This window comes from Eutrigla gurnardus (assembly GCF_963514095.1).
Source record: "Eutrigla gurnardus genome assembly, chromosome: 5".
Lineage (NCBI taxonomy): Eukaryota > Metazoa > Chordata > Actinopteri > Perciformes > Triglidae > Eutrigla > Eutrigla gurnardus.
The window spans coordinates 28066683-28090798 of record NC_139919.1 but is presented as its reverse complement, the minus strand read 5'-3'; the positions used below and the strand labels follow the sequence as shown (position 1 = coordinate 28090798).

At 44.2% G+C, this 24116-nt stretch overlaps 2 protein-coding genes across 4 annotated transcripts; one reads left to right on the top strand and one right to left on the bottom strand.

The window, feature by feature from the left end:
- The first annotated feature begins 562 nt into the window (after positions 1-562).
- Positions 563-3006, top strand: LOC311013584 (POU domain, class 3, transcription factor 4-like). The gene has a single exon (XM_084009698.1). The coding sequence runs from the start codon at positions 734-736 to the stop codon at positions 1820-1822; it is 1089 nt and encodes a 362-aa protein (XP_083865824.1). The 5' UTR covers positions 563-733; the 3' UTR covers positions 1823-3006.
- A 5991-nt stretch (positions 3007-8997) lies between these two features.
- On the bottom strand, positions 8998-23455 carry rps6kal (ribosomal protein S6 kinase a, like). Of its 3 annotated transcripts, XM_084010192.1 has the most exons (22): positions 22963-23447; positions 20390-20449; positions 20201-20317; positions 20048-20129; positions 19877-19957; positions 19640-19719; positions 18909-19015; positions 18112-18149; positions 17705-17847; positions 17528-17598; positions 17333-17421; positions 17091-17155; positions 16628-16730; positions 16313-16437; positions 15192-15314; positions 14696-14785; positions 14451-14609; positions 14215-14376; positions 13998-14074; positions 13711-13828; positions 13000-13140; positions 8998-10244 (listed from the first exon to the last, which is right to left on the bottom strand). In XM_084010192.1, the coding sequence occupies exons 1-22, from the start codon at positions 22987-22989 to the stop codon at positions 10119-10121; spliced, it is 2184 nt and encodes a 727-aa protein (XP_083866318.1). In that variant the 5' UTR covers positions 22990-23447; the 3' UTR covers positions 8998-10118. The 3 variants fall into 3 exon arrangements, with proteins under 3 accessions (XP_083866318.1, XP_083866317.1, XP_083866319.1); XM_084010191.1 differs by having other exon boundaries at positions 19877-20129; positions 22963-23455; XM_084010193.1 differs by lacking the exons at positions 20390-20449; positions 22963-23447 and having other exon boundaries at positions 18909-19025; positions 20201-20241.
- Between the last annotated feature and the right edge of the window lie 661 nt (positions 23456-24116).

Below are 24116 nucleotides of genomic sequence, written 5' to 3'. Positions count from 1 at the left end.
AAGTTGTAGGTTGTGGTCACGTGTAAAGATTCCCTGCATGCTCGGGAGGCAAAATGGGTATTTTGACTGTCAGTTAATTGCTTTATTTCCTCGTGGAAATCTTATTTTTAAATGCTCAATTGCAACTACGGGCCCAGGACATGCACTGTTTTTGTCTGACCAAAAATGGGCAGTGAACGTGCCGTGCGTAAAAACACGTCCCGAGAAGCTCATTCTATAAACAACCGTGGAAGTATTCTCTGAAAGTTAATCATTACCAGTGAGAACTGCTCTTTGGTTTGATTGTATCCTTCTAAATTAAGTGCTGGCACGTCTTAACAAATGCCATTGCGCTTTAATCTCCTCCTTTGCACGCGCTCAAGGGTGACAGGAGCGGCAATAAACTCGTGCGTAAATCAGTTGGAAACTTTAATTAATAAACAGGAACTGCGCTCCACGCGCATACCGTTCCACATCCAGACCCACTGGACCAGCGTTGCCCGACTCACTTCCGGTTCGACTGGCTTGTAACCCTTTCCTCTCCGCGGCTCCTCTCCCAGAGGCGGGACGCTCCTCGGGCATGCGCGGCCGTCATTGGCGGAGGCGCGTCGTCACCGCGTCTCGGTCGTGCTGTGAGTGGTGGGGGAGGCTGTCAGTCAATGCCAGGCCGCTGCCGAGACTCCAGAGAGAGGGAGATGTCAGAGGCTGAGCTGCTCCCTTCCTTCAGTAGCACTAGTGGGGTTCAGCAGCCAGCATGGCCACAGCTGCCTCCAGCCCCTACACCCTGCTCAGCTCCAGTCCCATGATCCACCCGGACAGCCAGGCCATGCAGCCTGCTAGCCCCTACAGAGGACACCAGAAACTCCTCCAGAGTGACTACCTGCAGAGCGTCCAGAGCAACGGACACCCCCTCGGGCACCAGTGGGCGAGCAGCCTGTCGGAGGGCAGCCCCTGGTCGGCCTCCATGGAGCAGCAGGACGTAAAACCGGGCCGAGAGGACCTGCAGCTTGGCATCATCCATCACCGCTCCCCGCACGTAGCGCATCACTCTCCTCATCACAACAACCATGGTAACCACCCGGGAGCCTGGGGGACTCCGGTGTCCCACAACTCCTCCATCACCAGCGCTCAGCAGATCAACATCTACGCCCAGACGGGCTTCACCGTCAACGGCATGCTGGACCACGGTGGCCTCACACCTCCACCCAACCCGCAGGGCCAAGGCATGCACCCGGGCCTCAGGGACACGCTCAGCCCCGAGCACAGCGACCTCGGCGGGCACCACTGCCACGACCACTCCGACGAGGAGACGCCGACTTCGGACGAGCTGGAGCACTTTGCCAAGCAGTTCAAACAGCGGAGGATCAAGCTGGGCTTTACGCAGGCGGACGTGGGTTTGGCGCTGGGCACGTTGTACGGTAACGTCTTTTCCCAGACCACTATCTGCAGGTTCGAGGCTCTGCAGCTGAGCTTTAAAAACATGTGCAAACTAAAGCCGCTGCTGAACAAGTGGCTGGAGGAGGCGGACTCGACCACGGGCAGCGCGAGCAGTATAGACAAGATAGCAGCTCAGGGGAGGAAGAGGAAGAAGAGGACGTCCATCGAGGTCAGCGTGAAGGGGGTCCTGGAGACGCACTTTCTCAAGTGTCCCAAACCCTCCGCGCCGGAGATCACCTCGCTGGCGGACTCGCTGCAGCTGGAGAAGGAGGTGGTGCGCGTGTGGTTCTGCAACCGGAGGCAGAAGGAGAAGCGCATGACGCCGCCGGGAGAGCCGCCGCCGCACGAGGGACCCTATTCTCACAGCGGGAGCGCGGGAGACGCCTCCTCGTGCCACGATCTCTGACCGAAGGACCGGGAGGAATCCCCCCGGCACAGACACTCGAGCGCAGGGGCGCGCGGCGGCGGCACCTCCAAGCCTGCACGCGCCCGTCCCGGTGCAGACTCCTCCAGATGCCTCCAGCACTGAAACACAATAACAATAACAGAGAATACCCGTTCCAGCCTTCGTCATTTTTTCTAACTGTCACGAGGGCATTATTCTATAGCGGCATATCAACCGTCACATTTCAGATTATACTTCGGGAGCCCGCCAAATTATTTTCTACATCACGGATATAAATACAAAATGTGCCTAATAACCTGCCAGCGCCTTTGGTTTGTGTCACCGTTTCTCATCAGCTCGGTAATAACGATACGACGGGACTGATGTGTTGTTGTTTTTCCTTTTCCACACTTGTGTTGTTTGACCAGCGGACTGAAACAAATAAGAATATCACTTTTCTTAATTGATTCGTTGCGGCACCAGAGGCCGTTTGTCCACCTCCACGCTTCCCTCGGGCTCATAAAACGCTTTAGTTCTCACTATATTTACACTCATTATTTTTTTGTAACATACTCTTAGCAAATCTGTAATTGTTATTATTATTATTTTGCATATGCAAATATAGGCCCTCATTCCAGTTGTAGAGGTATTGCCACCAACATAATAGCACTTGGAGGGCTTTGTTTTGATCAATTCCTCCCTTAAGGCCTGTAGCTTCTGAAGCCACACGCAGTTACAGCTATTTATAAAATTCTCTCATCTGATTTCAATCATCTTCGACCATATAAACTGTGTGGACTCTGAAAACAGAGCCGTGAATAGAAAGAGGGGTTGACGACGCTATACACCTGCCTATAATTTTATTGTACGTTTCAGTATCAAAATTTTATAATCTTAAATACTCCTGTTATTGGTTTATTTCTTAAGTATTTTTTTGAATATTGTACAGTTTTATATATTACCCTTTTGAAGTCATTAATTTAAACAAATGCTCTTAGTTATTCATGCACTTAATTAGCAATGTAAAAAAACCACAAAAACAAACAATATTTTCAGTAAAATTGAACTGTTTCGGCGGTTTTATTCCAAATTTCGAGGACAGCTCAAGTAATTATTTATTTTCAGTATAAAGCTTGTATTATGTTTTGAAATAAACTATGTATGTTGTAATAAACAATTTCTTGCTACAACTGTTCACTGTTCCAAAACAGAATTCAACTTCTGATTAATTAAAATTGAATATTTAGAATAAAAAAATATACAAAATTATTATTATTCTAATTATTATTATTATTATTAAAAAGGTGAAAGCAATAATTAACATGTATAATTATTTTTTTTATTCAACATTCCTTTTAAGATGGGTTTCAATTTCAAATTGTGACTAATTATAATTACAGGAATATTATGTATTTATACAAATATGCTTAAGCAGCGTAACCTTTGCTCCCCTTCAATGTCATGTCAAAGAGAAACTTCTTTCCAAGTTCCTCATGTCACCAGCAGCTGTAAAATATCGTGAGGTTCAGGACCTTGGACCAGGTCTGCCGGCTCCACGGATCACAGTAAACCGAGTCGCTCTCTCCTGCAGCTCCACTGAAATGTTATTGTCCGGGCCCTCTGCCCTCCTCAATCAGACATGCGTGATTTATCGCCTGGGCCGCTGGGCCTGACAGCAAAACACAATGACACACACACACACACACACTCAGACACACACACAAACACTCAGACACACACAATCAGAAGCAGATGAATCTCATTTCAAAGACTATAGCTGCATATAATTGGCCATGCAAGGGCAAAATAGAGCTATATTACTTAAAAAATAAATCATAACGCCTACAAATAATTTAGGGATGGAAATAAGTAGATGCAATGCTGCATAAAGATTCAAATAATTAAAAAAAGAAACTGGAGCTGGAGAGGGAGAGTGAAGGAGGGGAGAAGAGGAGAGGCGGAAGGGTGCTAGGCCTTGCCTTGAAATGGAGAGCCTGACTGGAATACTAATGCATCTGAATTTATGCATCTCCTCAGTCTGCAGCCCTGAGAGGGGGGTGGGGGAGACAGAGAGAGAGAGAGAGGGGAGGAGGCAGGCAGGGAGGGAGGGAAAAAGGGTGTGAGGGTGGAGGTGAAAGGGGGCGGTTATGTAGAAGAAGAGAAAAGTAAAACCATGGCTGATTGATTCCATCCATCTATTTTAGTTCGAAATAATCCCTGATTTCTGTTGGGGTGTGGGGGAAGGGGGGAGGAGGAGTAGGAGGAGGAGGATGTCCCCAGACGGGAGGAGAGCGAGCAGCCGAGCAAACAAGCAAAGCAAGCCAAGGTCCAGAGCAGCACTGCAGTATCCTTGAGCCTCTTCCACCTCACACTGCCTCATGTGTGGAGTCGGGATGCTTCAGCAGCACCTTCCAAGTACGTCCTTCAAAGAGTAACCGATGCCTCCGCATGAATAAGTCACTTGTGGGGGGGGGGGGGGAAAAATGATTGACTTGGAGAAAATGTGTACAGGGCAGTGAGGAAGATATAACAGGTGCGAGATGAAAGAAAGATTCCAGAGCTATTAAATGAGGAACTTCAGGTGATTATTTCTCCAGAATAAAAAACAAACGCTGAAGGTTGGATGACTCGGCTCAGATCGTGAGGAACAGCCGACTGATCATCAGACAGGACAGCGACAATAGAGGAGCAGGAGTAGTGGCTCGTGTGGTGGCGGCGGCGTGGGGGGATGAACGGGTTGTTTACTGGCACCGGATGACTCGCACCTTTTTTTTTTTTCGTAATTGCGTCTCATCTCAAACCTGCTGTTCTTTCTTTTTTTAATTGATTCTGTATCTGGATTTCAAAGACTTAGGAAAGTTAAGAAGTCAAAAGTGTAAGAAAAAAAAACAACAAAATCCTTCCAAATAAATTGTTTTCCAAAGCTTTTATTAATAACGTTATTTTCTCACGCACACAAAGCTTTTTAAAGCAAATCCAAAGGTCGGTAACAGTGAATAAAACAAATTATCATTAAAGAGGAGGAACTTTAAATCAGCACAAATCGAAGGAGAAAGGAGAGAAAAAAAACACCCCAAAAGTTTGTGATGTAGTGTTTGCAGTAAAACTGGCTTGCAGGAGGTCAAAGAGAGGACATTCAACAGCACATTTATCTTTAATTGGAGAGGGGGAGAGCGGAGGCTGCATGTCCTATAGAGAACGCAGCCCACATGAGAGGGAATAATAAACATCGGCTGCTGGCTGGCCTCGTGCCTGTACGACTTTTGGACTAAATTGATCCACTCGACATCGCTCCTTTATTTTCTAAGTCTCCCTCTCACCATGATCTAATATAGTAAAGAGTGTATTCTCACACCTCTTCTGTTCGGTCTGATCTTTAAACTCTGTTGTCTTCAAGTGTTTCCAAACCTACCAAACAAATCTGTGCCTACATGTGTGACCCTCATAATAAAGTAAAATTAATTACATAATTAATGCCTACCAGTTGGGATGACATCGACTAAAGAATTTCTTTATTTTTCTCTGTTTTGCTTGAAAAATGTTTAAGCTTTAAAACACAAAACAATGCAAAGAATAGAGGAAATAAGTTGTGTAGCCGAAACAAAATGCTCAATAAAACATTCAGGATGTGATTGCAAGTAAAAAAACAAACTAAAATGACTCAAAATTATAATAAAATAAAAACACGTGGGCAATTTAATCTGCAAACAGATGGAAGTTTCTGAATATTTCTCATAGCACTGATGAAAAGTAGTGTCAACGGTCAGCATATTTTTCAAGTTTTACAGTAGTATTTCATCACTTGGGTGTTTTACACTTCTAGCAAAAATTCCCCGAAATATCTCCTCGTGGCAACCGAACCCCTAAAGGTAATTTTTAAAAAGCAATATTCAGAGTCTTTAAACGCAGGTCAAACATTCACACGCTGCCAACACATACAGCAGATGCATTGTGGGTATGCTGTTAAATAAATACGTGCTGACCAAAGTTTAACCTTCCTGTAGTGACACTCAAGGATTGAGGATTGTTGTTTCCTGTCTCCTTTTTCTCAGCCTGAGAAAAATAAGCGAGGCGTTAATTTGCTCAATCTCTAATTTTTAGCATTCACACCCCACAAATTCTGTGTTTAATCATCCATGCTCTTTACACTTGTTGCACGGCGATCCATAGCGTTTCCAGGTTGGTGCTCAGGGCACTGACACCGACTTCAAAGCAAATATGACCAAACTTGATAATTGATCACGGGAGGGCAGAGGACCTCTGCAGGTAACGGCAGGTAACAGAGGACAGGAGGGGGAGGGCGTGTCAAAAATATGCAACATGACTAATCGCATAACCTGAAGTCAATTTCACATCCTCAGAGCTGGCCAACACTGTCAGGGGATGCCAGCTACAGTTTGTAGGGTGGGGGGGTGTAAGACATCCACAGCCAGCCAAGGGGATCCCAGGCTATAAGCGGTCTCAAATCTTGCAGTGCTCCCAGAAACCTGGTATCCAATTTTATACATTCGGTCGATTGGCAATTAATTGTAAAAAGAAAAAAAAATGATGTCAGTGGAACAGCTGCCTCTGTGATCTCATTGTTCCTCTCTGTCGAGGCTGTGGCATTCATGTCTTTGCAATTAAAACCATATTAAGGTTGCGCTGAGGATGACGGCTCCATTAAAGGAGCACGCGAACTCCGAGCGACATCAGCACTTTGTTATTTTGAAGGCCGACACTCCTCCGCAAACTTTGATGTGTGAAGTGGTCGCGTGTGGCTGCACACCTGCAGTCAAGAGGTCCTCGTTTAAAAAAAAAAAAAAGAAGGAAGTTGGAGCCACGTAGCATGCTATGTGTTCGGAAAAAGGAGCTGTTTTCCACCAGCCCACTTACCCCGCCGGCATGCCCATTAAACACACACACACACACACACACACACACACGGTATATGCGAGAGGCCTGTTTATGACACCGAGAGAGTAAATCACTGTGTCTGATATCTTCATTTGAGACAGAGGGCTGATCACTGCTCGTCCTGCTTGTTCCACATTAACTCATTATCACACACGCTCACTCCATTAATTCCCTCGCTTTTATTAGCAGCAAGAGTGGCTGCACACACACAAACACACACACACACACACACACACGGTGGACCGACGACAAGCGCTGCCTCTACCTCATCTGACAGCTAATGGCTTCATTAGGAGCAGCGTGTTAATTGGCCGACTTTGGGGAGACGCTCGTTAATGAGGATAAATAGATTCGCACCTGAGCGGGGGCCACGGCAGCACTGTGGGAACTCTGGGATATGGCGAGAGGGGGAAAAGATGTGGGCCGCACGACTGCAGCACTTTATAGTATAGAGTATAAGTCAACTCCTCCCACACACACACACACACACACACACACACACACACACACACACACACACACACACACACACACACACACACACACACTCGCCAGCCTGGATACAGTTGTGTTTTCCATGCCAGGCAGACTTATTAGCCGAGTGGTTGATTAGCACCAGGAGGTCAAAACAAAGAGCAGTATGTCAAAACAATTAGCCCCACTGTTTACCTCTCAGCTCCCAGGCCGCCTGCTGAACGAGAGAGAGAGGGAGAGAGAGAGAGAGAGAGAGAGAGGGGGAGAGAGAGAGGGGGAGAGAGGGAGATGGAGGCAGATCAGACAGTTGCAGGAAAAGGACAACAGCTGGTCCATAGGCCTGTGTGTGTGTGTATGTGTGTGTGTGTGTGTGTGTGTGTGTGTGTGTGTGTGTGTGTGTGTGTGTGTGTGTGTGTGTGTGTGTGTGTGTGTGTGTGTGTGTGTGTGTGTGTGTGTGTGAGAGCAGTCCTTGCCTCAATCCATCTGCTCTCCTTCCTAGATCTCCATCCTCTGCTGTCTGGTCATGACAGCTCTGACACACACACACACACACACACTCACACTCTTTACACACCGCTGGTTAGAGGAGCTCATACTCCCAGGGGAGTGTGGTGGTGGTGGGGGGGGGGGGGGGGGGGTCGAGAGGGGGGGGTTGGACGAACAAAATGGAAGCAGGCTAGACGGATCATTTACATAAGGGAGGACACAGCAGACCCACTGAGGGACTCTATTCAACGGCCATGTGTCCCTCCTCATGTACTGGACTGTGTTGCCACCTAGTGGCGGATAATGCGCCTTGCATCTCATTTATATTGGGAGAGGACACAAAGGGGGAAGAAGTGTGGTGGCTGTCATTTTCAATAACACACAAAATGAATTGTATTTTCTTCTCCAGTTGAAAAAAACTTTGGCTTTTTGTCAGTCTTTTGTATTAACTACATGTCATGTGAAAGTGATCAGTTTTGATGGATTATCAGCAAACTCACTGCTCCTTTAAGAAAAACAAAACAGCCCTTTAAGTACTGTAAACATGGCTCAATCATATTCTTACAAATGACAAGATGAATTCATGAGGAATGACACATCGTTCACTGGTGGTGGTTTATGGTGACTAATTTTAGCATTTTAACGAAGTACATTTACAAATTCAAGGTACTTTTACTTGAGTATTTTCTATTTCTGCAAACCTAAACTTCTACAGCACTACATCCCTGAGGCAAATGTTTTCAAATGTGATTTTCTTTTTGTGTTTAGAAAATTCTCTAAATAAATACTCTAAAAAAAGAAAACCTCTTAGGTCAGCCGTCACAAAGCTGAAAACTGTATTCACACAGTGTAGTATGCAACTCACATAGTACTTGTCTAACTAGTAGGGGTAGTAAAAATATCGATACGGCAATATATCGCATTGTGAATGCAGTACTTTATCCTTTTTCATTTTATTTTCAATGTTTATTCCAGTGAATTAATAAAATGGAGAGGCTGTTTTGAATGAAATAGTTTTGATTCAATTTGTCCTCTGATCAATATCATCTGATGTACATATACAGCTACTTGTGTTTTCATCTTTATTTATATCGCAATATCGTGATACGTATTGTATCGTGACCAAAGTATCGTGATACGTATCGTATCGTGAGGTTCTTGCCAATACTCACCCATACTAACTAGAGTTACAGAAGTAGACAAGAGTAAGTTTCAGCACGTCATAGATACACATTTAAATTATTTTAATCATCAACAAGAAAACACTTCATCCTTCAAGTCATTGTTAGATTAAGCATTTAATTTCACAGTGGGATAGAAGAAACCAGCTCAGACCCGGATGCATGTCAATAATGATCTTTAATGTCAATATATACAGAACTTGAAAGAAAAATAGAATCTTAAAAATCAAAAGAAATAAATACAATATCATACAATTTCCACAATGTCTTTTTGAAGAGATATCCATGGAATTTTTTTTCCTCTCTGGTTTGACGGGGTGCGTCCCGTCCCCCCCAGAGAAATCCCTACAGCTCCCCCCCACATGCTCTTCATCGTCTTCATTATATATATATATATATATATATATAGTTATCTATTTTTTCTTTAACTAGAATTGTTACCACATTGTTCCATCTTATCTTTTGTCCATCTGCAGCTTATTTTTTTTCCTCTTTTGATACATCGCTAGCACTAAGTTAACATGAGCCAGACTGTGAATTTGAAGGGAAATGAAACACAGGTTCTGTCCACACATGCATTTATGTCACAAAAGTGCTGGCAGATGATTTTTGATCCCGAGGAACGTTTACATCCGCCCACGAGGCAGAACAGTTTATCTGTTTAACGTTTAAAGAGAGGAAACGGTCGTCCCTCGGTCAATATCGTCCTGCCAACACTCTCACGCATAAACCATCACTGCACTTTGAAGAAAAGACGTTAAAGACAGCAAAAGACAACGAGGGAAGGAGAGAGAACTGAGGAGGAGGACAGCAGAGTGCAGATGAAGAGCAGAGTAGGGGAGGGGGGGGCACAGTTTTACCAAAAGCAGCTTTGAATCAGCCAATCACAGTGAAGGGGAACATCAGCTGGTGCGTTTCTTCCCCACATGAGGAGGAAGAGAGAACGAAAGGCGAGGAGGGCAAGTGCATAATGAAAGCTGTGGAAATAAATACAAGTCTGTCTCCCCAGCAGTAACAGATATGTGAGTCCCCCGCCCCCCACGTCTTCCTCTTCAGCTGACTTCACAATGCAACCTTGTCCAGTGTGAGTGCGCATGTACGTGTGCATATGTTGTGTCAAATAAATAGGTTAAAAGAGGGAGACAGTAGGTCTGACTGGCCAGGACTTCGGTCTGTGTGTGTGTGTGTGTGTTTGTGAGTGTCCGACTGTGGGTTGAGGTTAAGGTGGAGGAGGGTGGAGGTTAAAGTGGAGGTTAAGGTGGAGGGGGAGCGATGCGCGTCTACATGTCTGTTGAGGTGAGTTTCTTCATGCTGCGTCTCTGGGCCAGACCGGACGCCGCCACGGGCTCCAACACCGGCTGGCTCGTCTTCTGGCTCAGTGCTGAATACGTCGCAGCCATGGCTCCCTGGAGAACAACAACCGGAACATTGGGCCTTTAACTTTTTAAACAGATACAAGTACAGCGACAGTGGCAAGAAAAAACTGCCTTAATAGGCTTTTAGGCAGAAATCTCGTGCAGCCCAGGCCCTTGGGTTCCAACTGCATTTGGTGTTGGAAGTAGTAGCATTAACAGTAGTGGTGGCATTAACATAAGCAATAGTATCAACAGTAGATGTAGTCACTAGCCCCTTTTATGCCGCCTTTTCATTGCAGGATTATTGCTCCTGTGTGTGAAAGTGTGAAAGGTGAAAAAGCTCAGAGGAAGAAGTTTCACTTTATGATGTACAGCAAGTTCGTTGGCACTTGAAGAGTCGTGTGAAAGTGCACGAGAAGCAAAATAAACCCAACTCTCCAAACCACCCCAAACCCAGTCCGCCTTGTTGTTTTAGTAAGCTAGGGGTGATAGTGTTCATGCTAATGCCGCAATCCAAAGTTCAGTATAAACGGTGTGAATGCCACATATTGAGGGATCTTCTTTACGTGATTGTGGTGGGACCTCTGTGTAAAAACACCTTCTTGGGACGTCACCTATTGATTTGTGGACTATAGTTTTGAAGCTTCGAGTCTTTTTTTTGCAACCAGACGCAACATGAGTGGAGCAGAGTACACCAAATGCTATGTAGGACATATTTCTGGGACCAAAATACATACAATTAACTTTTACGAATGGGAAAACACTCTGTGAAAGGGTTAAAGGCTAAAACATGGATAACACCACAGTAGAGAAGCAAAGTAGGGCGTAGAATGTAGTAGAAGAGGTAGTAGAATGCTTTTCCAGACCCAGAGGTTTCCACCTGAAAATAACTACTAATTTGGAATAAAATATCTTTATATATCCACCCGACAAAAGAAGCAGATCCATTCTTCAAAAATAATGACGGTCCTTTTTCAGATGATGAGTCGTGCAGCTTATCCAACCCTACATTTGTTTATCTCGTACCACCCACTTATCCAGAGATGAATCAGAAACCCGTCATCATCAGTACGGCCACAATGATACATGTTTGTGTGATCGAAACTTCACACATCGCTGCGTTGACAGTTAATAGAAAAGATAAAGGGAAAAAAAGTGGACAAATTGAGAGTTGAAGCCGATGAAGAGGCCGCAGGTGAGCACATAACGCCTCCAGTGTGGCGTGCAGCGAGGCGTTCCAATACAAACCATTTGTCAGACCTTGAATCACATGTGCGAGAGAGCAAAAATAGATCCGTGACAACAGAAGGATTCGTGACTAAGAACAAGAGGACGAGTCCACAGTCCGCAACACCGAAAATTCAGACGGAGTGATGAACGATGCTAATAGAAAAGTTATATTTAAGTTACCTGGGGATAACGATGCGGCGGTTAGGTGTCAATGGCGCTGGGGATCTATCAATAGAGCTTTGCTTGGACAGTCAGACCTGAAAACGGTTCCTTAACGGCGATTCTATCCGCGGATAGTGTGCAAAGTCACGACAATGTAAAATCTGCCCTTCAGACAGCGACGGCGAGCTATGCTGGCCTTCACGGTCACCTCACCCCCTTGAAATATCAAGTTGTTTTTCCTTTTCTGGAGCTCGAGCACAACAAGTATAACTGATAAAATGCCGTATTTCTATTAGAGGTAACTTGATGCCAGGAGGAAGGCAGGACTCCGACTTAAACGACGTTTGAGAAACGGGGAAGAAGTCTTCGGGTTGAGGAGAAGCCGGCCCCTCCCTGCACGTTTAGGTGAAGAGTGCATCTATTTTTGGTGAGGATGCTGCCCAGACAGCCTCTCTCTCTCCGTAGGGGGGGTGATGGCGAGGCTCTCTCACGGGGAGATGAGGGGAGTTAATGGAGAGGAGGATGTTCTTTTTTTTTTTTTTACTGTGCCTCCTAAGTGGGGTCGTGTTGAGGGCTCTCACGACTTCAGAAGTGGAATGTTTCCGATCGCTTCCAGTTCACGATCTGCAATGTTTCGATGTCCTTTTGTTTCTTTTATGTCAGTTACTCTCTTTATCATATTCGTCGAGTGCAAAGAAAATGATTCACTGTTTTTTGTTGGTTGGAAAAATTAACCAGGCAGTGCGTTGTTTTTTTGTCGCCTAGCAACAGTCCTCTCACGACTTCAACCTCTCGAGTGCTAAATGTGCGTTGAGTCAAAGAACACGACCTGATGAGTTCCATTTGAAAGAAGCATCTGACCCCGATAAGTGGCGAGATGAAGCTAGAAGTTAGGAGTCGCATCTGGCGTCGGTAATAGGAGGAGGTTAGAAGTGTGTGTGGACTTTTATATGTCAAGAGGCACTGGAACGTGTCGCACAATGGCAGCATCTTTGTTAATTAAGAGTCGGGCTGAAACGATTCCTGATGCATTTAGAGATATTTCAGCTTCAATGTTGCTCGATTATGAAAGAGATTTTGTAAAAATTGTACAAAGATGGGACCCTCTAACCCAGTGCATTATTAAACATATTAATGGTTGCAGAAACAATTGACCCCAAAGCAGTTTTACATGATTTTTCATTGCCGGGATAATCGTAATTATCGTCACAAGTGGTATAGATGTGGAAAAATTAGATTTAAATACAGGAAGTAACACGAATAACACTATAAATCTATTTATCTTTTATCTGCTTTCAGATTGTTGATTTGTCTCACACTAAACACTATGATTACTAAAGAAATTGTTTGAAATGAAGACTGATATTGATCAGGAAAAGGTCTTCTTTCTGAAATATTGGATATGTGCACCCACCTTGACGAGGTGTGGTGCATCATGGCGCGTGAGCTGGAAGTGTGGTAGCGTGTCTCTGCAGGTGATCCAGGAATGCTTTAAGACCTGCTCTGCTGTGTATCGCTGGTGAGGGTCCACATGGAGCATGTGGGACAGCAGGTCCTGGAAGGTCACAACAACATCCAGTCAAAAACACAATAAGTCCATCGTGGTGAAATTCATTATCAGGATGATCGTTAATAACGTCAGTGACTTTAAAAAGCTGTCCGATTAAAAAGAAAAGAAGCAGGTTACAAAAAATTTATATTTTTATTTATATATGTATGGAGACCTTATGATTTATAACTGTCTCCTTGAACATTTTTTTTAAATAATTTAATTAAAAAAAAATGTGTATCTTATCTGGGAGATAATAAAACAGATTGTTTTTTAAAATAAATGTAGAGTGATACCAGTATGTTTGAGCACCATTTTAAAGAGTTTTAAGCAAATTCTCATGATTAACAGTATAATATTGTGAATTGCAATTATTTTGGCCGTGAAAATCATCCAATGCCTAGTCTCAAACATTTAAACGCTTGTCATACTTTATCACTAACTCTGCACAATCACAGATAAATTAAAATAGTGTCAAACCTGCATGTGACAGCTACATTACGTTTACGTAAAAGATATGCTTTAAAGTCACAGTACCAATGAAAATAAGCCACATGGACACGTCGATGTTCGTACCTTTGAGGTGTCTGATACAGTATCCCAGTTGCCACCCGTCAAAGAGAACTTTCCGGATCCTATCCGGAGCAGAATCTCCTCCGGTGTGTCGTTTGGCCCGTTAGCGAACGGCGTGTACCTGGCAGACGTTTAAGAAAACGTGTTAGAAAGTGTTCAGAGCCATCCGTAACAAACACACACCCACAGCACAAGCAGATCACCAGAGCACACTAATGTACGGCTTTGCAAGGCTTCATTAATCATTCCCTCCCACATTCCTGTTTTGATTTAAATGAGAGCAGTCTTACCCTGCCAGCATGGTATACAGTAGAACTCCAAGACTCCATATATCACAGGCTGCATCATAACCTTGCCGCATTAGTACCTGAACCCACACAAACAGAGAAAGGCAAACCATTAGGGCCTTGAAAAAGAAACTGCTCTATTATATCATCCTAACGTTTTATAATCCCGTTAGTCTTTGCTTTCATCGTTCCCCCCCCCACCCCACCACCCCCATCTCACCTCTGGTGCCACAAAGTTGGCGGTGTAACAGGGCGTGAGGAGCAGACCGTTGCCTCCTCGAAGCTGTTTGGCGAATCCAAAGTCACAGATCCTGATGGAGTCAGGATTTCCCGAGTCATCCATATATAGGATGTTACTGGGCTTCAGGTCTCGGTGTACCACCTGGAGGGGGAAGAAGACATTAGAGGAGGAGATTTTCCACCTGTGCTCGTAGGCGTGCATGGACGTGTCCTCACCCCTTGGCAGTGGAGGTAGTCAACAGTCTTGGTGATGGTGTAGAGCACAGCACTGGCCTCTCTCTCAGAGAAAAACTTCTGCCTGAGGATCTTATCCAGCAGCTCCCCTCCTTTCATCAGCTCCGTCACCAGGTACGCGTACCTGCCCTCGTCGTACACCTGACAAACACGTAGAGATACGACCGGTCAGTACGGCGACAGAAACTAAACGACACACACTTTTCCTGCTGTGAATGTTGACTGACGTCTTTGAGAGTGATGATGTTGGGATGCTGTCCGTATCGCATTAGGATTTCGATCTCTTCAGACGGGTCCCTCTTGCTTTTGTCTATAATCTGAAACACATTCAAATTAGAGATGGTTAAAAAGAAAATGGAGCATTTAAACAATTTCAAGTAGCTGAGATAATAGAAATGTGGCTTCAGTCGCTTAAGCTGCGTCGCCCTCTGCTGGCAACAACTAACCACTTTCATACAATCCAAGGCTCTTAGAACTCACATTCGAGGACACCAATATATACAAATGATCTAATTTACTTTCAATAAAAGGCATGCACAGGTACTCGAGAGATGCTGGCCATGACAGAAAACTTCATGAATACTGTAAAAAAGATTGTTCTGAATGTAGCGTCCCCAATCCTAAACTCAGCTACCAACTGTGGCCGACCAAAGTGGGATTTTACTAGCCAAGTTTCAGGAGTAACTGTGTGTAACCTGTATGAGGGGAAAAAACCCTTCCTACCTTCACAGCATAGTCCATGGCGGAGACTCGGTGTACACAGCGTTTACAAATGGAGTAGGAGCCGACCCCTATGTCCTCCTGCAGCTCGTAGAGATCCGAGAACTTAGTGGAGCCCCCGTGCATCTGGAGAGAACGACATTTGAACTACGTGAAATTGACATCGTTTACAGCAAATCATGATTTAAAAAAAAAAAATTTAAAGTAGCATTCTCGGTAAAACCAGCGGCTCCTGTCCCTCACGAGTCCCGCCCACACGCTTGACTCGTAAAAACCCGGTGTTGTGTGCTCCTCCTCCTCCGCAGCTTCATCTCAACACTTCTGTTCACAAATATGCCGGAGTGCAACTCGTAGAGAGTGTTACATATTCAGCAGTCAAACTCTCATTGCACATTCACCACCATTGTAGTATTGACTCGCTTGCCACGCATCACTTAGCGGCAAAACGCTGTCAAATTACCAGTTATGAGCATAACAAGTGTGTGTGTGTGGTAGGTCTGCAGTGGAACACAAGAACCATTAATTCTGATTGTGGTTGTTTTACGACTACGTTTCATTTCTGCCAATTTAGACCCTGATTTAATTTCATCGTACAGAAATTGAGATTTAAGTTTACAGTGAGGGATGCTGGAAATATTGTCAGACAGAGGAACTGTGTAAGCTAGGCATAGGACATCAAGATTTAATGTAAAAATATAACTGATTCACGACACATTCACATATGGCACTGGATTTTAATATGAAACTTTTGTTTTTTTTAAATAGTTCGGAAATATGTGATTTATTTTCATGAGAAACAAAAAAAGAAGTTTCAAAACATCCTCCCCTTTTTTTAAACAAATCTCACCAAGTTCATGAATATCCCGATAATAGAAATTCACCACAAACTTATTGAGAGTTTCTTCGACTAAAAAGCTGCTATAATAGTTCATTTACAGATGTGTTGAAATGATGCTGAACATCTGCTGGAGCTCCACAGTAAAACAGCACACGCTTCTGGTGTGTACGACACTGCAAACGTCTACTATCTACCAGTTGAGCTCCAGACAAAGGTTGAACAGTAAAATAGTATCAGTATTTAAGTTAATACGCCGATCATTAACCTGTGTACACTGTGTGCTCACCTGAACTATAGGGAGAATGCTGAGCAGCGGGGAGCTCTTGTTCTCGTCCATCGGGGTCGGAGCAACAAAACTGAAGCCTTTGAAGAGCTGGTGGGCGTTAGCACTGGGAGGGATACCTGGGGAGTCTAGATGGCAACAGATAATTCATAATATAGTCATATCAACATACAGACACCCACTGAAATTTGGAGTTATTTCTTGCAGTCAGTGCTCTGTTGCAGTTTCCATGGCTGCAGGAGTGGCTGTTGTTTTTGTGAGCATGTGAACAGAGCGTGTGTGTGTGTGTGGGTGTGTGTGGAGGGGGCGGCGGCTTACCTTTAGGCGTTTTAGCGGTGAACTCTGGGTCGAAGCAGAACGTGTCATCTGGTTTACCTGCTGCCGGCTTGAATGGGGGTTGGAGTTCTCTCCTGTACAGTTTCTGAAGAGACACACACACACGTTAAAAATCCGAGCCCACCACAGGCTGTTTGCAGTGTGTGAACATATGTGAAGCCAAGGAGACCCCTCCCAGATTAACCCGCTCCCATCCCTCCACAGCCCCGTGCAGCCAATAGCATCCTGCAGGCTCTTAAACACTCACGCAGGGCTATTAGTGTACACACAGCGAGAACTGGCCCTCTGCCCAGACACACAAACAGAGTCGGCGTGGCCAAGACTGATGGCCAGGACTCACCAAGCCAACCGTTTGTTAGGTGTGAAGCCTCGGCAGAAGCTGGAGAGTTACATGTGAGTGTGTGAGAAGTGAGAGGGAAGTGAGTGTGTGTGTGTGCATGCTTACATTCCAGTCGATGGTGGAAAAGAAAGCGTGGCGTTTGATCTCCTCCACTCCGTCGGACCCGGCCCCTAAAGACACAGACCGCTCCGGTTCAGTTAACCTGGCACTTTGTTTTTTTATTGTTTGCAGAGGATCAACACGTTCACACAGCGTGTGATTTAAGCGGATGCCAAAATGTTAACGAGCTCAAGCGAAGCGAGTGGCGCCTCAATTTATTTTTTTTTACATGCTTGAATGCACCTTACCTAGTCTGTTAGCAGGGTTACGTTTAAACAGCATTCTCAGTAAACTCTGGGCTTCCAAACTTAAGAACTGGGGCATTCCCAACTTAGCTCTGGAGGGGCAGAAAAGAGCAGAGAAACAACAAAAAACTTTAGAAAATGTCGTCTCACTTCCGTGCCGCTTTGAGTGTCTGAATCGAGTGGTGCGTAACGACTCACTTGAGAATCATGTTCATGGTCTCGTTGCGGTCTTTCCCTTGGAACGGTAATGTCCCCGTTAGCATCTCAAACTGCAAACAAAAAGAAAGAAAGATCAACACCAACGTAGGTTTTATTTATCTCATTAGATCATATAAATGGCAAGATAAATAAATAAAAATGAGCCAGTTTGTGTACCATAAGAACTCCCAGAGACCACCAGTCCGCACTCTGTGTGTGTCCTCTCCTGTTGACCACCTCAGGGGCCATATACTCCACCGTACCACAGAAGGAATAAGCCTTCTTATCAGCATCTACTGACTCTTTACTCAAGCCAAAGTCTGCACAAACAGCAACGCATAGCGGTGAGACAACAACATCCGGTAATTATGCTTTACAGAGCTTTCATTCTTTTAAGTGTTGGTGAAAGAAATGTAAAAAAAAAAAGCTGCAGAGGAAAGTCAGTCTAAGGACAAAACCCGGGCCGTAAATCTGGACATTTAATGTGAAACAGTTTTATTACAGGCTATTATCTAAATTAAACTACTCAGTTACTCTTTTACAATGAACATACACCTTCATGAAGCATCAAGTCAAAGACATACCTGTTAGCTTTATGTGTCCAGCTTCATCAAGTAAGATGCTGAAAGACGAGAACAGAATTTCCTTTTAAAACACGGAAATATTTGCACATCAGTTCTTAAGTTTAAGAGGTTACAAATAGATCGCTAATCACGAGGAGGAATAACAAATCAGAGCCCCGGTGGACTCATGCAGACTCTGAAACTACTCCGGCTGAGGAGACGTCTGGACTAAAGTCAGCTGGTTGCGAGTCTTTGTGATAAAAGTTCAGGGCCGAAGCGTCTCGTGAAACAGCAGAGACGGATCGCCTGTTCACGGCGAAGGTCGCGTGTCGAGAGCAGAAAAACATCGCAGTGAGAAATGCACGATGCACTTCTCACTTTAACAACGCAATCAAACGCGGTCGTAGGAGAAAATAACACACTTATGAATGTATTTTCGTGCTACGTCTATGTTTTATGCATGCAGTATATAAGTAATATGTAAACAGAGCATAATTTCCTCTTCATGACATAAGATGTTAATATTTTGCTTTTAAGGTTTTGAGAACTGCACAGTTCAAAGACCATTGTAACCATTTCACTGTAGTTAACGTGAAGAAGGAAGTGAATTGTCCAATTAAACATTTTGTATTTTAAATAATAAAATCACGGTAACGTCAGACAAATCTATCTTTCTGAAATATTGAGTAACGTCTTTGGCAGCTGTTGAATGCCAGTGCTGTGTAGTTCATATGTGTAAGTAAAAAGTAAATCATCAGTGGTTTTGTACCAAGAACAAATATGTAAAGTAAGTTTGAAGAGGGTTCTGGGATTCTTACTTCTCTGGCTTGAGATCTCTGTAAACTATGCCCAGGCTGTGCAGGTGGTCGAGGGCCAGGGCCAGCTCTGCAAGGTAGAATTTCACATCTTCCTCTGTAAACATAACCTGATAAGAACTGGACAAATTTACTCTCTGAACTAAGAAAAGGAGAGAAATTCAGCAGCAAATAAAAAAAAGACACAACTTCAATATTAAGCTTCAGTGACCATAAAACAGAGAAAACAAAGTATTATTATTGTCACAATATCAACATTTCAAATAGGTTGCACAACTAGACAAGCTGTCTGAGACAAGCTTTCAACACGAGGTCTATGTGGAGGAGCCGAGTTCCCCAAAAAGCATTCGAAAAAAACAGCCGACGAACTGAAACCCAAGAAATACTCCCGTGTTCCCGTAAGGAATTCAAGTCATAATTAGAATTTTTAAAAAAGCAAACAGGAGACAAACGACTTGGCAGCGTGTGTGCACTTCTAAATTAAATTTAACATTTTTGCATACTAAATTAGCACCTGTTCCATTTGTAAGCCGTCAGTTTAACAATTCCTCGGAGGGGAGCTTTAGAATAACATATATGCATATGCAGTTCTGATTTTCACAAACATGTTTAAAACATTAGGGGTTTCAAAAGAAATTAAAATACAACAGAACATTCAATGCAATAATTATCAGGACATGCTATAAATAAACATTGAGTGTAATTAGATGTTGAGGCAACAGGCGTCAGCTTACCTCTTTGGATAAGCGAGTGAATACATCCCCTCCCCTGAGAAAGTCCAGTATTAAATACAGTTTCCCTTCTGTCTGAAAGGCTGAGAGACGCGGAAACAAATCAGTCACCTGCGAGCTAATCACGTGAACAGAACTAACATTGACAATACTGAAATCACATCAAAATTTAAAAGTGGATATTTTGTTTTTTAATCATTGTTTTATGTTGTAATCTGTGTGATTATGAGTTTCTCTTACCGTAGTGCAACTTCACTATGAAGGGATGATTGACTTCCACTAAAATGTCTCTTTCCATCTTAGTGCGAACTCGGTCCCTGACTGAAGAGACACAAACAGGAAGGGATAGAAATTCAACACCGAGGACGGAACAACACCGAGCAATTAGGGATGTGCCGTTTCTTAACTTACCTTTCAAAGATGCCTTTTTTAGAACTTTCATTGCATATAACTGTCCAGCATCTGGACCCACGATCTTCCTGACAAGAAATACCTGAGAGAGCAGGAGATATTTAGACAGACACCACAGTACCGTTTCCCCCGACGGGAACATGGCATCCTCACCTTGCCGAAAGAGCCCTGGCCGAGGACTTTGAGCAGTTCAAACTGAGATGGATCAGCTTTCTCGCAGCCCTCCTTCACAAGGTGGGTGATAGGAATCTCCTCATATGTCCCTTCATCCTACACAGACAGCATCAGTATGAGACAGCCACACCAAAGTACAGCTCATCCTACATCCCCATCGTTACTTACACAGTGTGAGAAAGACTCTCCCTCCTCCATGGGCTCGTCCATGATCTCGTGTCCATTGACCTGTGGCAAAAAGGGAAAAAAAACAACAAAAAAGAAGATTTTTAATCGAGTCGGCGACCGTAAACCCTTTCACAAAGCCTGCTCGTCCTCGTTTTCTGGGGCCGAGCGGGACTATGAGCGCAGCTGCTGCACGCCCCCACACGTATGACGGGAGCTTCAACAGATGAAATCAATGAGTCACACACAATAACAGTGCACTTTTCTTTTTTTTTTTACCCAACTCAGGCTTTATTTGTTGTCAAACAGTATGGAGTCCATACTCGTCCAGCTGTCCAGCTCTCATCCCCGTCCCTATAAAGCCTCTCATTATTAGCGTTCTGGCTTAATCCCTGGCCAGGGCAAAAACAACACGTCTGAGCGGCTCGGAGAGTCTGATGTTTGTCAGGGCTGCCGTCAGCATTCGACCTCTTGAGGACAAATTAGGGTCTGGCTCTGATGGTGCTTGTTTTTGTTGTAGTTTGTTTTTTGTTTTAAACGACCACAGTTGGACATGCTTCTTACTACTACATTTCAAAGCTTGTGTCTCTCTTTTGTTTATTTAAACAGCCGTATCCTGCGATATATTGTCAGCTGAGGAACGTCAGGTATTTCTGCATCCGCCAGTAAATCAGACAATGAACCGGACCGCCATGACATTAACCAGGTCTGCATATTTCAATTCTGCGCTGCCTGCAGCATGATGTATTCAGGCCGGTGTGTTTGTGTGTTGAATTCCATCAAGCCTCTGAAGAGAGAGAGGGGGGGGTGGATGAGTCATAGCGCTACGCAAGCCCACTCAGTGGGTGGAGCCACCGACATACACTCGCATACATCCACAGGAGAGAGGCCAACAAAGCCAATATCTTACCACCAGATAAATGACATTAGCGACGTAAAGATTTAAAAATTGCTTACGATGTACACTTCGCAGCGAGAGATAACACAGGAAGGGAAAAAATAAATAATAGTCAAAATGTGCATTTTTGAAGCCAGGGGCACACTGCTTGTGTCATAATTCACACATACATTTTCACTCCCACCTTTGCTGTTGGCTCATCGCGGCTTGTAACAGAGTACAGCCTACACTTGCAGCACAACCAGGCGAGCCTTTTCCAGCCACTCAAAGACATATCCGACAGCCACGCATTAAAATCATCTTCACGATCCGAGTTGATCGAAATGATCGCTAGTGTCATCTTCTAAAGTCAAAGCTGATGTGGAGCGCATTAAGAAAAACAACCACAAGAATAACCACCACACATAGACTTAATGTTAAGAGCTTGATGTCTTACTATGTGCTTCAGCAGCTTTTTTTTTAATGTGCAGAATTCAGCAGATTAAAACAATAAAAAAAACTATTTTTTTATTGTTTATTCAGGGTTTCCACATAAACAGTTTCCTTGAACAGACATCCAGAAACATAAAGAATGCAAGTCTTCCAAACTATCACAGGTGTGTGTGTGTGTGTGTGTGTGTGTGTGTGTGTGTCTCAACAAAGAATGGGTGAGAAATGTATGTTGCAATACTTTTTAACTGTCACAGCAGTCAGACAGTCAGTCAGTCAGACAGTCAGGCAGACAGACAGACAGTTTGGACTGTAGGTGTGAAAGACCGCAAAGAATCTCAGAGATGGAGAGGTTTAGGATGTCAGCTTGGCTTTAAAAAAACACTCATGGTTAGGGGCCCACACAAAAGCAAACTGAACCTTCCCACAAAAAAAAACGGCATCACTGGTTTCACTTAAAAAAGAAAAGAAAAAAAAGTGTGAAGATGATAAATCAGCCTTTAGTTCACCCAAGAGGGTTTACATTCCTGTTGTGTTATCTGGTTATTCACTTTCGCAATCCAGTTAATACACTAATATGTTGATGTGTAGGTAAGTTTAAAACAAATAAATAAAACTATATGTTATTACGTAGCTTACAAAGCTCTCAGTCGAGAGGACGTGTGACCGAATTTAACCCAGTTAGTCTTAAACTTTGAATAAAATAGTTTACAGCTAAAAATAAAAACACTTCAGCAGCTCGTGTTTAACGAAAAAGTTTGAGGTTGAGTTTAAAAAAAAAAAAACTCGTCTACCCCCAAAGTTTCAAGCCTGTAAGCTGTCAAGCTAGCAAGCTAACTACGTGCTAACGCTAGCTAGGCTAAGCTAAGCTAGCTGCGAGGCAAAAAACTCCAGTCGAGGAGGTGTAAATAAACAACAGCGGCTAAAGGGAGGAGGAGGTCGTGCTATCGGTGGATTAACAGCCGGGCATCTGAGCGGAATAACGGGCGGTTGTGGAAGTTTAGCTACTAAACTATACAACAAACAAACCCCACACAACAACCCCTCCAACAGGGCAACAAAAATAAACATCCAACCAGCTGTTAGCATTAGCTAGCGCGTTAGCATGCATCACGGTGCGCCGCAGGTCGTGACGCGAATTTAAGCCGTGTAACCCAGCCTCGCAGGGCACGCTTAACTTAACGGGACGGCACCGCAACACACGCAAATATGTGACCAAATGAATACGCGTTTTTGTGATAAAACTCACCTCGCTACAAACGCTGTTTTCCTCCATCTTGTGCCAGGATTCCTCCTCCGAGTCTAAGGCATCGTAGTCTACCTAGACCCCCGCTCCACGTTGCATGTCTTCCCCCTTCTCTCTCCGTGGAAGTCCGGCTTCTTTTTTTTTTTTTGTTGCTTTGGACGATCCGATCCGTGTTTGTCCGTGTGTGTGTGTCCGCGGACCGCTATCGGGATTGGGATCAGGTCTGGTGCTGGTGTTAGAGGGAGGGGGGGTAGTCGATGCCGATGACTGGACCATACGCTCGCCCGAGAGCACCGCTAGCCTGCCATGGATGCGAATATGGCGGCTATCGTGGTACCTGATCGTCAGTGAATGAGAGTTTATTGACGTATTTATGACGCAATTCAGTTAAGGATTTCCCCCCCGTCCAAAGCAAAAGCGACGCATCATCTCATGGAGAGAGAGAGGGAGGGAGGGAGGAAGGAGGGGTGGCTTGACGGCGCGTGTGAAATACATGCATCCGACCGACGACGACGAACGACCACACGAGCCCGTTAAGCATTCAGCGCTGCTGTTGGACCAGTTTTTAGTTTATGTTTGACGCAGGATTAAAAAGCAAAGGGGGAGCGACGCGCGGGCGCCCCCAGTGGCGAGACACGGACCTGTAAGCCAACTGATCTTCAGGGTGCAAGTTGAACGTTGTTAACGTCGCCGACCGTTTTATAAGCACGCATGTCCATCCCGAGTCCAAGTGGAATTAAGAGGCTTAAAGCTCACCCAGCTCTCTCTCTGTCTCTCCCACTCACTGGGATCTTTGTACGTTTAAATGTATTTAGAGTCACAATTTAACGTCTAACCTCTGGGTCAATTTGACCCCATTCAGTGTTTGACGTCTCAAAAAATATTCTGTGAATTTTCCTAATTTACTGGGGCCAAATAGTGTTTAACGTTTCCAAATTATTATTTTTTTATTCTGTGAATTTTGTTTAATGTCTCCAAATTATTATTTTTTTATTCTGTGAATTTTCCAAATTTAATGGGGACAAATAGTGTTTAACGTCTCCAAATTATATATTTTTTATTCTGTGAATTTTCAGAATTTACTGGGGCCAAATAGGTAAAACATAAAATTAATATGGTATGTTTCAATGTCCTGTACACACTTGATGCACTTACAA